Source organism: Salvelinus sp. IW2-2015, linkage group LG35, assembly GCF_002910315.2.
Source record: "Salvelinus sp. IW2-2015 linkage group LG35, ASM291031v2, whole genome shotgun sequence".
Taxonomy (NCBI): domain Eukaryota; kingdom Metazoa; phylum Chordata; class Actinopteri; order Salmoniformes; family Salmonidae; genus Salvelinus; species Salvelinus sp. IW2-2015.
This window is the reverse complement of record NC_036874.1, coordinates 138,434-154,001: the sequence shown is the minus strand read 5'-3', so window position 1 is coordinate 154,001 and position 15,568 is coordinate 138,434. Positions and strand designations below refer to the sequence as shown.

Genomic DNA, 15,568 nt, shown 5'->3' with positions numbered 1-15,568 from the left:
GGCCTAATTATAATTATATGACAATATTCTGGAACTTTGAGGGTTTATGACTAAGCCCCTCTTGTAATTTAATAGGATCTCTATGGGTATGTCTTTGTCGTGGAATTTGAATGTAGATTAGACTACTTTGCACCATATACTATACATTAAGGCCTATATGGATGAAATCACATCAAGCATAGCAGACACCCGCATGCATAGCTGATGTTTTGGCGTGTTGGAGGTGGAACTGGGTTGGAGCAGTTAAAACAGTGACCAGCTCCTCTTGCGATCATTGTCACGAAGCCACACCCCCGTTAGAAGTTCAGAACCAGAAAGTGTAGGCTATATAGAAATAATGCTCAAATTGAAAAATCATTAAATGAAATTAGGTTTTCTATCATCCTAATCAAGGTGTAGATTAACCTACATCTCACACTCCAGTGTTCCAACAAATCTGCATGGGATTTCTGTTAATGCGCCTCTGTGCAGCCAATGGCAATGTCAACTTTAGGTATAATGCCAGGAGCTGCTTGTGAATTTACATTTTAGTCATTTAGCTGATGCTCTTATCCAGAGCAATTTACAGGAGTAATTAAGGTTAAAGCGCTTCACTCAAGGGCACAGACAGATCTTTCTGAACCAACAACCTTTCAGTGACTGTTCCAAGGCTTTAACTGCTAGGCTACCTGCCACCCTAATGCAGTTCCACCTCTGACACGGCCAAAACAAGCGCTATGCAGATGTCGGCTAAAGAGGATCTGATCAAATAGATCCCTATGTGTTTTTTATTTTACCCCTTTTTCTTGATATTCAATTGATAGTTAGTCTTGACCCATCGCTGCGACTCCACTACGGACACGGGAGTGGCGAAAGTCGAGAGTCATGTGTCCTCAAACACAACCCGGCCAAGCCGCACTGCTTCTTGACACACTGCTCGTTAACCCAGAAGCCAGCCGCACCAATGTGTCTGAGGAAACACGGTCCAACTGGCGATCGCTGTCAGCTTGCAGGCGCCCGGCCCACCACATGGAGTTGCTAGAGCGCGATGGGACAAGGACATCCCAGCCGGCCAAACCCTCCCCTAATCCGGACGACGCTGGGCCAAACCCTCCCCTAATCCGGACGACGCTGGGCCAAACCCTCCCCTAACCCGGACGACGCTGGGCCAAACCCTCCCCTAACCCGGATGACGCTGGGCCAATTGTGCGCCGCCTCATTCGTCTCCCGGTCACGGCAGCTGTGACACAGCCTGGGATCGAACCCGGTGCTGTTGTGACGCCTCAACGGTCTAAGACGACGCAGTGCCTTAGGGCGGCCTCCCGAGTGGTGCAACGGTCTAAGACGACGCAGTGCCTTAGGGCGGCCTCCCGAGTGTGCAACGTCTAAGACGACGCAGTGCCTTAGGGCGGCCTCCCGAGTGGTGCAACGGTCTAAGACGACGCAGTGAGGGCGGCCTCCCGAGTGGTGCAGCGGTCTAAGACGACGCAGTGCCTTAGGGCGGCCTCCCGAGTGGTGCAACGGTCTAAGACGACGCAGTGCCTAAGGGCGGCCTCCCGAGTGGTGCAACGGTCTATGTGTTTTTTATTGGTATACCAAATCATCTGGGCCAGTACCATAATAAATACATGTGTAAATGTTGACAACAAAAAGTCTCTGTTGTAATGACCTGTATTAGTGTAATGACATGTATTACTCAGTAGATAAGGTATCTCTAGATCAGTACACAATGCAGACACATCTCAGTCTAAAGTTTGTCATCACATTAAATATGGGTGTGTGTACACACCAGAGAGGGTTTGTGTGTGTGCATACACACCAAAGTGTTTGTGTGGATCATTACTCGGTTCTAGGCCCTCTCCTCTTTCTGTTTACACCAAGTCACTCGGCTCCGTCATATCCTCACATGAGCTCTCCTTTCATTGCTCAACTACTCTTCTCCTGCCCCCCTTCTGACACCCAGGTGGCGACACACATCTCTGTGTGCCTGTCAGACATCTCAGCTTGGATGTGATCCCACCACCTCAAGCTCAACAAAACGGAGCTGCTACTCCTCCCAGRGAAGGCCTGCCAACTCCAAGACCTCCCCGTCATGGTTGACAACTCCACAGTGTCCCGCTCCCAGGGTGCAAAGAACCTTGGCGTGACCCTGGACAACACCCTGTTGTCCTCAGCAAACATGAAAGCAGTGACTTGCTCCTGCAGGTTCATGCTCTACAACATCCATAGAGTACGACCCTACCTCACACAGGAAGCGGCGCAGGTCCTAATCCAGACACTTGTCATCTCCCGTCTAGACTACTGCAACTCTGTTGGCTGGGCTCGCCGCTTGTGCCATCAAACCCCTGCAACTTATCCAGAATGCTGCAGCCCGCCTGGTGTTCAACCTTCCTAAGTTTTGCCATGTCACCCCGCTCCCCTGCACACTCCACTAACTTCCAGTCGAAGCTCGCATCATGAAACATCTGAAACMTGACCTCTGAAGAGCATCTTAAATAACGCTCACGACGCCCCAAAAAAACACTTGTCTTTTCCTACTAGCACTGACTTTGCTGATCCTTTGTTGAGAGAAAATGTACTTGATACGATTGTGATGTGTTGTTGTATCACCAAGCAATCTTAAGATGAATGCACTAATTGTAAATCGCTCTGGATTAGTGTCTACCAAATGATTGAAATGTAAAAACGTGTTCTGAGGAGCAGCCAGACCTGCTGGTGAGCCTCCAACACATTCATAACTCTCCTTTTCTCCCTCTCTTCTCTCGCTTCATCGTTCCTAGTCTCTTTCGCACTCCCTCTCCTACCCCACTCAAAATAATGCACAGTATATACAATATATCAGTGGAGGCTGGTGGAAGGAGGTATAGGAAGACCGGCTCATTGTATTGGGTCAAACATTTAGTTTCCATATGTTTGATACCATTCCATTTATTTCATTCCAGCCATTACAATGAACCCGTCCTATAACACTTCCCACGTGCCTCCACTGCAGTATACAAATATGCTATAATATACACCGAGTGTCCAAATCATTAAGAACACCTGCTCTTTCCATGACATGGACTGACCAGGTGAAAGCTATGATCCCTTATTGATGTCACTTGTTAAATCCACTTCAATCAGTTTAGATGAAGGGGAGGAGACAGGTTAAAGAAGGATTTTTAAGCCTTGAGCCATAGATTGTGTATGTGTGCATTCAAAGGGTGAATGGGAAAGAGTAAATATTGAAGTGCCTTTGAACGGGGTACCAGGCGCCCTGGTTTGAGTGTTAAGAACTGCAACGTTGCTGGGTTTTTACACAACAGTTTCCTGTGTATCAAGAATGGTCCACTACCCAAAGGACATCCAGCCAACTTAACACAACTGTGGGAAGCATTGAAGTCAACATGGCCAGCATCCCTGTGGAACGCTTGACACCTTGTAGAGTCCATGCCCCAACGAATTGAGGCTGTTCTGAGGGAAAAGGGGAGTGCAACTCAATATTAGGAAGGTGTTCCTAATGTTTTGTACGTAGATTAAAAGACGTAGTTTGTAGTGTAAAATCGTGAACAGAGGAATATTGTTAAAATGTACAACAGAAGAATTACTCTCCCTCCCCCTCTCTCATCAGCACCTTCACAATCTTTTGCCAATCATTTATCAATAAGTAAACTTGTGACAGATTGATATTTTATTTCAAACCATGTAAATCCATATCATTAGATTCTAAGCCACTCAGACATACACTCAGACACACGTTTCCTTCAAAATTCACTCATTCTGCGATCATTCTCTGGTTCTTTGTCTGTTCCACTTTCCTCAATCCGTTCCCTCTTTCTTTCACTCTCCTCTTCCTTCCTGTTCCTCTCTTCAGAAGTTGCCTGTATGTTCAGTTTTGTCTAATGGTTAAGGTTGGGATTTGAGGAGGATATGCTGATCCTAGGTCTGTCCCTACAAGCATCTCTTACCTGGAGCCCCAATCAGGAGGGGCGGATAAAAGATCAGGACATGACATTACAAACAAGGAAGTGACATCATTCACGTGAGTCGCGCTCCATTTCCTCATTCTCCAAGAGGTGGGCAGGTCTATAGCGGCTCACGCCCCTCCCATCCACCACTTGGAGAGCGGGGTTTCGGCATGTGTTGTCCATGCTGCCCAATGAGGTGTACCTGTCAGGAGACGGACAGAGGACTCAGTCAGAGACTAGGACGGGGGAGTAGACAGTGAGAGGAAACAGAGGACATGCTTGATTAAGAGGTGTGTATGTCTTCTTACCCTTTATCATATAGAATACAGTAGGGCACATATAGCGTCCTCAGGAATGACCAGATATCATGATACGTCCAGTCCTGATGGAGGGAGACAGAGAGGGGGAGGGAGAGAAACCAAGAAAGAGGGTGGAGAGAGAGACAGGGAGGTAGACAAGAGGGGGGAGACAAGAGAGAGAAGGAGAAAGAGAGGGAGGTAGAGAGAGCATTAGAAGTATATCACACAGATACCCTCAGAAAGGGAACATTGCAAGCATCATGTCTCACCAGCAGGGGGTTGACCCTCATGTAGTCCGGCCATCCAGGGTCAGTGAGACACATGGGTGTGAGTGTGTGTGAGTAGGGGTCAGTCCTCCTGGTGCCCATACACACAGCTCTCAGCTCCGGCCTCCTCTCCTGTACATCACTCAATGCCTGCCGAATACTGCCCTCCACTGAGAAAATCTCCAGGTCATACCTATGGGAGACAGGATGGAGCTCTGCTAAATAGTGAGCCAAAGTCTCTGTATAATAATACATTTTTACTTTCAGAGTTTTGCTCACACTCAAAGATGCAAGGCGAGCAAGCTACAACCATACACAGACTTGTTGGGGACAGAAAAAAAGTACATAGCTAACAGAGGTGCAGTATATAGGGATTGAGGAAACGACCTAGCGATGCTAACGCTAACTACAGAGACCGATAGCTCACCTCTTTATTGTGTCCTGGAGGAATCTCTCCATCTCTGGGAAGGGAGAGACGATGCGAATGTACAGAGCCTTTACCTTGTCCTTACCCTCCGGATACCGCCTGTGAGGGAGGGGAAGAGAGAAAGAGAGAATAAATACGAGGTAGATTTTCCCAGTAAACAATCAATTCGACAGGTTAACACAAAATATGGGTTAAAAGTCACATATCGTCTCATTCCTTCATTCTGTCTTTATTGCCATCTCTCTCTCTCACCGTTTCAGTGCAGCGTAATATAGATGTAGTAGAGCAGTGCAGTCTTGCCTCCATTGAAGCCCACACAGATCTCCCCTGCCGAATACTGATCCAGAGCAGTCTCTATGGTCTTCAGAGCGTTTGCCACTTTATCACCCAGCGGCGTGCCTATGGGAGATGGAGTTCATACAGACAGTTGGGGTCATGGGAAATGTAGTCACTGTCATTTTTTATGGGTACCCTACCCGTCCATCCTCCACCACCCCTCCTCCTTTGCTCTCACACCACACGCTGTTGGCCAGTGTGTAGACCTCCTCAGTAGCGATGGACACAGGGTCCGTGACCAGGGGAACCACACTGCCTTTGGGCATCTCCTCCAGCAGCTGAGCCCGGGCCTTCTCCACCTCCTCAAAGCTGTCTGAATCCAGCACCAGCCTGACCCGGTGGTAGTTACTGAGCCAGTCAGGGTAGGAGCCCAGAGCCGCCCTCTTCCCCCAGCCCGCCTGCAGGCGGGTCAGCACCGGGGCGATCAACGCCTCATCTGCATCCACAACACCTACAACACAAAGCGGGGAATACATACATTATAATAGGCATCCATTGCAGCAGTGGTCCTGTGCAGGCTTTGTTCCAGCCCAGCACAAACACAGCTGATTCAGCTCATCAAGGTCTTGATGATTAGTCGATAATTGAGTCAGATGTGTTAAATCTGAGATGGAACACAAGCCTGCCCACCCTGTGGGTCTCCAGCCCAGGAGTCATGCGACGTTTGTCTACATGTTGAAAACGTCCTGTCGACTGTATTGTAGTGGAGCCAGACGGTTGGTCACCTCACCTCTCGTGTGTGGAAGGTGGTCCCTGAGCCAGCGAACAGGTGCTCCAGACCGTTGAAGGCTCTCTCCAACAGAGACGGGATCCCAGGGAAGATGTAGACGTTACGCACACTCACCTTGGAATGACACAGAGACGGGTCAGAACCAGGACCAGCATGACATCAAGCATCTCCAGACTCTAAGAAAGCTGGTGGCTCCAACGCACTCAATATCTCCTATCATTAAATATATTTTGACCTGGTTTCAGACACTGACCATCAGGTAGAACGTTCATGTTTTCTACATGATATCATGTTATATTACGCATTGAAGAATACTCATTTCTGATTGGCTAGAAGGGCATTCTAGAATGAACATTAAAACCAGATACTGGACTAGAGGTCGAACCGATTAATCGGAATGGCTGATAAAATCGGGGCCGATTTCAAGTTTTCATAACAATCGGAAATCGGTATTTTTGGGCGCCAATTATTATTTTTTTTTACACCTTTATTTAATCTTTATTTAACTAGGCAAGTCAGTTAAGAACACATTCTTATTTTCAATGAGGCCTAGGAACGAGGCAGAACGACAGATTTTTAACCTTGTCAGCTCGGGGGATGCAATCTTGCATTGATTACATCGCACTCCACGAGGAGCCTGCCTGTTAGCGAATGCTAAGGTAAGGTAAGTTGCTAGCTGGCATTAAACTTATCTTATAAAAAACAATCAATCAATGACTGTCATTGCTCCAATGTGTACTTAACCATAAACATCATTCCTTTCTTAAAATCAATACACAAGTATATATTTTAAACCTGCATATTTAGCTAAAAGAAATCCAGGTTAGCAGGCAATATTAACCAGGTGAAATTGTGTCATTTCTCTTGCGTTCATTGCACGCAGAGTCAGGGTATATGCAACAGTTTGGGCCGCCTGGCTCTTTGCAAACTAATTTGCCAGAACTTTACGTAATTATGACAACATTGAAGGTTGTGCAATGTAACAGGAATATTTAGACTCATGGATGCCACCCGTTAGATAAAATACGGAACGGAATAAACGTTTTGTTTTCGAGGTGATAGTTTCCTGATTAGTCAAAGGTATATGTTTAGAGAGAAATAGTCGACACGTTATAATTCCTGCCATAGAGAATGTCTTGATCTACTTCAAATAGGTCTGTGTTTCGTGCAGGCTTAAACCGCCTCGACGTTTTGATACCCGTGTAAATCTCACTAGGATAAGGTAACGTTTGTCAACATATTTTCAATAAATCCACTCTACAATTTTTTTTTAAATCTTCGCTTATATTTAGCCAATATTGATCAGAGTTACCTTGTCTATTGGATACTCTACAGTTATAAAATTGGCACGGTGATGTAAGCCTACACGAAACACAGACCTTATTTTAAGTGAATCTAAAAATATCCTATGGAATAAATGAAGGAACCGCTTTCAGATTTTGCTAGGTGTCATGGGAATTATGACTCGCACTTTGGTTGTTAATTCTTACCATGCCCATTATTAAAATAGGATTTCCTGCATATAGAAATAAGTTTTTGTTTTCAACATTCATCACAGGTAACTTAAACTCTATTTTTTATTCAAACAGTTGGAGTATTTATCTCCTAAGCAGACTCTTCAGTATATTGTCACTTCAGAGCTGTGTGCGTGTGTGTATTTATGTATTATATTAAGTTAAGTGTTCATTCAGATTGTTGCAATTGTCATTATTACAAAAATGTGTGTGTGTGTTTTGATATATATATATATTTTTTTTTATAAATCGGCCGATTAATCGGTATCGGCTTTTTTTGTCCTCCAATAAATCGGTATCGGTAAAAAAATCATAATCAGTCGACCTCTAAACTGGACAGTTGGAAAAGATATCGGGACGCCTTGCAATCATGACGCAATATGCGCCTACACATGCAGACCGTACTTGTTACAGGAAGCTAAACCAACAACTGCACAAACTGAAATTGGATAAATTGTAAACGCAGGTCCAACGTGGAAAAAACGTAGCTACGTGGGGTAAATAAGTATTTAGTCAGCCACCAATTGTGCAAGTTCTCCCACTTAAAAAGTGAGAGAGGCCTGTAATTTTCATCATAGGTACACTTCAACTATGACAGACAAAATGAGAAAAAAAAATCTAGATAATCACATTGTAGGATTTTAAATGAATTTATTTGCAAATTATGGTGGAAAATAAGTATTTGGTCACCTACAAACAAGCAAAGATTTCTGGCTCTCATAGACCTGTAACTTCTTCTTTAAGAGGCTCCTTGTCCTCCACTCGTTACCTGTATTAATGGCACCTGTTTGAACTTGTTATCAGTTAAAAGACACCTGTCCACAACCTCAAACAGTCACACTCCAAACTCCACTATGGCCAAGACCAAAGAGCTGTCAAAGGACACAGAAACAAAATTGTAGACCTGCACCAGGCTGGGAAGATGAATCTGCAATAGGTAAGCAGCTCGGTTTGAAGAAATCAACTGGGGGAGCAATTATTAGGAAATGGAAGACATACAAGACCACTGATAATCTCCTCGATTTGGGCTCCACGCAAGATCTCACCCCGTGGGGTCAAAATGATCACAAGAACGGTGAGCAAAAATCCCAGAACCACACGGGGGACCTAGTGAATGACCTGCGAGAAGCTCGGACCAAAGTAACAAAGCCTACTACAGTAACACACTACGCCGCCAGGGACTCAAATCCTGCAGTGCCAGACGTGTCCCCTGCTTAAGCCAGTACATGTCCAGGCCCGTCTGAAGTTTTAGAGAGCATTTGGATGATCCAAAAGAAGATTGGGAGAATGTCATATGGTCAGATGAAACCAAAATAGAACTTTTTGGTAAAAAACTCAACTCGTCGTGTTTGGAGAACAAAGAATGCTGAGTTGCATCCAAATAACACCATACCTACTGTGAAGCATGGGGGTGGAAACATCATGCTTTGGGGCTGTTTTTCTCAAAGGGACCAGGAGGACTGATCCGTGTAAAGGACAGAATGAATGGGGCCATGTATCGTGAGATTTTGAGTGAAAACCTCCTTCCATCAGCAAGGGCATTGAAGATGAAACGTGGCTGGGTCTTTCAGCATGACAATGATCCCAACACACCGCCCGGGCAACGAAGGAGTGGCTTCGTAAGAAGCATTTCAAGGTCCTGGAGTGGCCTAGCCAGTCTCCAGATCTCAACCCCATAGAAAATCTTTGGAGGGAGTTGAAAGTCCGTGTTGCCCAGCAACAGCCCCAAAACATCACTGCTCTAGAGTAGATCTGCATGGAGGAATGGGCCAAAATACCAGCAACAGTGTGTGAAAACCTTGTGAAGACTTACAGAAACGTTTGACCTCTGTCATTGCCAACAAAGGGTATATAACAAAGTATTGAGATAAACGTTTGTTATTGACCAAATACTTATTTTCCACCATAATTTGCAAATAAATTCATAAAAAATCCTACAATGTGATTTTCTGGATTTTCTTTTCTCATTTTGTCTGTCATAGTTGAAGTGTACCTATGATGAAAATTACAGGCCTCTCTCATCTTTTTAAGTGGGAGAACTTGCACAATTGGTGGCTGACTAATACTTTTTGCCCCACTGTAGCTAGCGTTGATTTGTTTTTGCAGAGACATTTTTTGGAGCATCTGTTGACCTAACGTGGTGAGTGATAAACATGAATCTCTCAATGTTCCCTCTAAACTGTGCGTGTGCACAGGCACGACACAGTAGAAATAAAAGCCTGCACAGAGAAGCACGAGATTGAATTTCACTTACTTTCTAGAGTTTTTCCCCTTAGTTAACACTATGAATGTTTGTTTACCTTTACTGTGGGAATTGTGATCGAATCAACGCAATATTAGCCACTGGCAATGCAACATACTTAGTATCCTAAACTAACTATGCAATAGATTTTTGGTAGGCAGAACGCATCGGAGAAGGATTCTGTTGCATTGACATGCGCTACTCAGCCCTTACTCTACAGCAGCAGGTGCGGCATAACCAATCAGAGCAGCAGTAGCCTACATGCAAATAGACCATTGCCATATATGGATCTGTACAAAAACTGAAGAACATACGCAGATCCACGTACTTTTCGCAGGTGAATTTATGGAAAACGCTGCACACTGCTTCCAAACTGTTTCACTAAGTGACGTCACTGAGTATGCCCATATATTGCACATTTGTGGCCTGCTGGAGGTCATTTTGCAGGGCTTGGGCAGTGCTCCTCCTTGCACAAAGGCGGAGGTAGCGGTCCTGCTGCTGGGTTGTTGCCCCTCTACGGCCTCCTCCACATTCCTGATGTACTGGCCTGTCTCCTGGTAGCGCTCCATGCTCTGGACACTACGCTGACACACAGCAAACCTTCTTGCCACAGCTCGCATTGATGTGCTTCCTGGATGAACTGCACTACCTGAGCCACTTGTGTGGGTTGTAGACTCCGTCTCATGCTACCACTAGAGTGAAAGCACCGCCAGCATTCAAAAGTGACCAAAACATCAGCCAGGAAGCATAGGAACTGAGAAGTGGTCTGTGGTCACCACCTGCAGAACCACTCCTTTATTGGGGGTGTCTTGCTAATTGCCTATAATTTCCACCTTTTGTCTATTCCATTTGCACACAGCATGTGAAATTTATTGTCAATCAGTGTTGCTTCCTAAGTGGACAGTTTGATTTCACAGAAGTGTGATTGACTTGGAGTTACATTGTGTTGTTTAAGTGCTCCCTTTATTTTTTTGAGCAGTGTATATATTTTTTTTTTTACCTTCATTTAACTAGACAAGTCAGTCAAGAACAAATTCCTATTTTCAATGATGGCCTAGGAACAGTGGGTTAACTGCCTTGTTCAGGGGTATATATATATATATACACACACACACACACAACGTCCCTTTTTCAGGACCCTGTCTTTCAAAGATAATTTGTAAAAATCCAAATAAGTTCCGTTTGAGCTGGTCATGGGTGCACCTCAGCCACGCTCAAGATCCTAAACGATATCATAACCGCCATCGATAAGACAGTACTGTGCAGCCGTCTTCATCGACCTTGCCAAGGCTTTTGACTGTCAATCACCACATTCTTATCGACAGATTCAACAGCCTTGGTTTCTCAAATGACTGCGGTTGGATCGGAGGGTGAGGGCCATTCCCCCCAGAAATGTCCAGGAACTTGCAGGTGCGTTGGTGGAAGAGTGGGGTAACATCTCACAGCAAGAACTGGCAAATCTGCAGACCTGAAATTTGCTGAGTGCCAAAAATGTTTTGAGGGAACATTGGTCCCTACTTTTGCAGGCATGACACAAGTGACTCTATGCTGTCAAATCCTGCCACATATTTCTAGTTTGACCAGCTGTTTTCAAATTTTTTTTTTTTCATTTGGTTGTCATATTGGCAGGTTTGCTAGCAACAAACTATTTAGCTAGCTTCTAGCCTAGTGTTTGATATGTAATGCGATCTCCTCGTAATGAACAGTGTCGACTGTCCTGATGAGAAGGCAAACTTTTCTAGCTATGCCAGGCAGAATCGGGCATTATCAGCTCATTGTTATCGATTTATTCAAATGAATGTCAATAGAAAACATCTACTTTGCTGTTAATCTTGCTGAAGAGTTTGTGACTGTGTTAGCCATAGCTAGCGGGCTAGCTAGCAAGCAAGGGATAAGAATGTTGGCAGCAAGCATGGCAACGGGACAAAGAACAAACGACTGTTCACGTCCATAAATATCGAACTAATCATAACGAACCACTGGGTCGAGTCTTTAGCATCCAAAATATGAGTATGAATTTGCTTATATAAGTGAAAATATCAACAACAAAAAATACCGGAAAATGTGTGCTTAGTATTGTTTTCTTTGGCAAATGTGGTATAAACGGGATAAACAGCTTAAACAAATGCAACAAAATAAACTTTGCTGTTATTCGGCTGCAGAGGTCGGGACTGTGTTGCTGTAGCTAGTTGGCTCCGCCTCATCCCGCTCTGCCGTCCGTTGTTTCCAAGGTAATGTACAGAACGTGGGCGTTTATCCCTTACATGTTAAAGGAATCAGATGATGCATTTTGCATCATAATGATGATGTGGCAAGTGACACTTTACTTCTTGAAAGTCCAATATCTTGACTTGACTGCTAACATTCAAAACATTTAGGGACTGTATCAACAGTGGACTAATGAGAAAAACAAAAAATATGTTTTGGTATTTTTTAACAGTAGTCAACCACTGACCAGTGGGTAGCGTAGTGGCTGTCCAGTCTGAGGGTCAGTGCCGTAGTTGAGCTTGGCCGAGCGGGGGACCATGGCTAGCTTCATGGCTGCACTCTCCCTATCCACTACCCCAAAGAACTCCTCCACCAAACGGGTCAGCTCCGGGTGGGCATGCAGCTCCTCCTCGAAYGCCATGGCAACRCTCTCRAAGGTGACRTCATCGTGGGTGGGGCCTATTCCCCCAGAGGTGAGCAGGTGTGTGTACTGTGGGGCCAGGAGGGCCACCTCCTTCGAGATGACCTCCTGCTGGTCAGGGATTACTGTGACACGCTGGACACACACTCCCAGCTTCCTCAGCGCTCGCGACAGGAAGGCGCTGTTAGTGTCCACCGTGTGACCCTGAAAGAGAGTGGGGGGTAGAGAGAGGGAGAGAGACTCTTTAGATTAGCTAACTCCTAAGAGATAGGGACTTGGGGAGGATATTGTTTTCAGAGATCAGGCATATTCCACTCAGTACCAAAGCGCCCATCTCCAGTATCACCTTGAGTATCTCATCCCCGATGATGAGGATGGCTGCTGTGACAGCACCCCCTTTCTGTTGACAGGAGRTACCGCAGCTCTGGTGATTCTGAGCCATGGTTACAGTGGTGACCTGGACCTGGGCGGCCACTCTCCTCACTCGCACCGCTGCTCTACTCAGCCTGGACACAGCMWGCAGCATCCAGACCTGAGACAGAAAGAGTGGGGGAAGAGAACCAACTAGAGAGGTARGYAGGGAAGGAGAGGGACATGGAGGGTGAGTTATGGAGGAGTAGAGGAGAGGGAGAAAGAAAGAAAGGGGAGAATGGGTACTGAGCAGTACATACTAGTTCCAACAAGATCAAAATGTAGTCATTGGAYAGCAATAAGTTTGTCATCTTATTTACATAAGGCAGGGAGGGTAAACCAGGGGAGGAGTGTCACATACACAGGATTTCACCATAAATTATTGTCCAGTTAGCTACCTATTCTATTTGAAATCCAAGCATTAACTTGATGAAGTTAAGGTGGCTCAAATGTATTGCTGTCTAAGTATAAGATACATGCCTGCTGTAGTTATAAGCCACCTGCCTATCTAGAGTGGCAGCCCTCATTCTCCACATACAACAGCTGTTCTGCCAGTCACATTCTGTTAAAGGTCTCCAAAGCACACACGTCCCTGGGTCGCTCCTCTTTTCAGTTCGCTGCAGCTAGTGACTGGAACGAGCTGCAACAAACACTCAAACTGGACAGTTTTATCTCAATCTCTTCTTCAAAGACTCAATCATGGACACTCTTACTGACAGTTGTCACTGCTTTGTATAACGTATTGTTATCTCTACCTTCTTGACCTTTGTGCTGTTGACTTTGCCCAATAATGTTGGTACCATGTTTTTGTGCTGCTACCATGTTTTTGTCATGTTGTTATGTTTTGCTGCCTTATGTTGTTGTCTTAGGTCTATCTTTATGTAGTGTTACGTCTCTCGTTGTGATGTGTGTTTTGTCCTTTATTTATATTGTATTTGTTTTTTTAATCCCAGGTCCCCACAGGAGGCCTTTTGGTAGGCCGTCATTGTAAATAAGAATTTGTTCTTAACTGACTTACCTAGTTAAATAAAGGTTCAATTTAAAAAAGGGCGATCTCGCCACGGTCATTCCGCGAGGAACAAGCCAGCCACAACCATTGCATTGGACCAGATACGGAAAAGGAAGCGAGACATCCCACTCGCACATATTTTTCGGGTTCATATTAAGTCTAATTAACTAAGCAGACCAGATCCAGCTGCTATCCCTAAAGCAGACCGGAACTATGACAACTATTTTCAAAGGTAAACGGCCTGCGTAAAATATTGTAATGAAACAGGCAGGGAGCAGGTTCTAGCCCGAAGTCCGGCGCGCTATCGACTGTGCCGTAAAAGCATGCTCGTGCGGCAGAGTCGAGTTCCGCGCTTATAAACCCAGGGTCGTTACACTACTCCCTCCTTTCAAAGAGCGCGTCCTCGCGCTAGCTTGCGACTCTACGTCTTACAGGAACGCGCTCACCGGCCAAGCACACGCACTGTCGTGGATGCGAGGTCCGATCACTTCCGACACCAATGTAATGAAACAGGCGGGGAGCAGGTCTCGAACCCTCGACCTCCTAGCCCGAGGTCCGGCGCGCTATCGACTGTGCCGCAAAAGCATGCTCCTGCGGCAGAGTCGATTTCCGCGCTTATAAACCCAGGGTCGTTACAATATCTTAATTTAGCCTATGATTGGACATCATATGCTAAAAACTAGCTAGTTACCCCCTGCGCAACGCGCACATGAGTTTGTATGTAACCATGATCATTAGTTTAATGGCAACGTGATACCCTTTCTACAGATCATAATTTATCTCTGCTGTGACAATAGATAGCAACAATCATGTATTTGATAACCAGTGTAATCAACAGACAAGTGCTTACCCTAACGTCGCATACGTCCTCGTAATGTATTAGCCGACCAACTGCATGTCCTTCAAACCCTGGGCGGTTCTGGGGAGCCAATCAAGAGCAATAAAGTGCAATCTATGAATCCAGAAAGCCAATGAGCTGTGAGAAGGCGAGACGGAAAGTTACCACGTGTTTGTGTAGCGGAAGTACAGGGTGTGCAGTGTTGCACTGATAACGTGGTTTTGTCTTGAAGGGATACAACCTTTTTTTCGTATTAGGTTTAGCATAACGTGAGCAGTAGGTAATGAGAACTAGGTCAAGGTTATGAAAATAGTTGGGATTAGCTGAAATAAAATAAAATACTTTTGACGTCAAATTTTACACCCTGTATCCCTTCTAGACAAGACTCTGATAACATGCACCCAGAGTATGCCTACAATATTATTTTATTATAACATTATTATTATATTAGCCTCGACCAAGCAAAAACACGTGTTTTAAGCCTATCTGCAACAGAGTTTACAATTCTTACAATGATTTGTGATAAACCATAAGAAAAACAATAAGTAGGCGATAGAATGTACACTATGTAGATATGTAGACTGTCTTTTGTAGCTTAATTGGTAGAGCATGGCGCTTGGGTTGTAGGTTCGATTCCCACGTTGGATCAGTACAAAAAAATATTAAAATATGCACTCACTACTGTAAATCGCTCTGGGTCGTCTACTAAATGTAAATGTTTTTATTTTTTATTTTCTAATACTGTCAAGTACAAATATTAATATGTGCGCGTGCAAATATGGTATCTACCAGCAGAGGACTCCAGTGAACAGTATTCATTATGCATAAATGACTGGGCTACATGGAATTATCTAGACTATAGGCTATTTATCATATTTTACCTATTCAATAAGGGCCTATTCTATTATTGAACATTATTTGGTCTCAGTGATCCAATCATA

General features: G+C 44.8%; 1 protein-coding gene across 1 annotated transcript; it reads right to left on the bottom strand.

The window, feature by feature from the left end:
• Positions 1-3,626: 3,626 nt before the first annotated feature.
• On the bottom strand, positions 3,627-14,747 carry flad1 (flavin adenine dinucleotide synthetase 1). The gene is given in 11 exon segments (XM_070437432.1): positions 3,627-4,128; positions 4,235-4,308; positions 4,495-4,684; positions 4,919-5,017; positions 5,171-5,216; positions 5,219-5,317; positions 5,433-5,702; positions 5,981-6,098; positions 12,196-12,573; positions 12,716-12,933; positions 14,640-14,747. Coding segments are annotated over 10 exon segments (1,590 nt in total). The 5' UTR covers positions 12,896-12,933; positions 14,640-14,747; the 3' UTR covers positions 3,627-3,992.
• Positions 14,748-15,568: the final 821 nt, after the last annotated feature.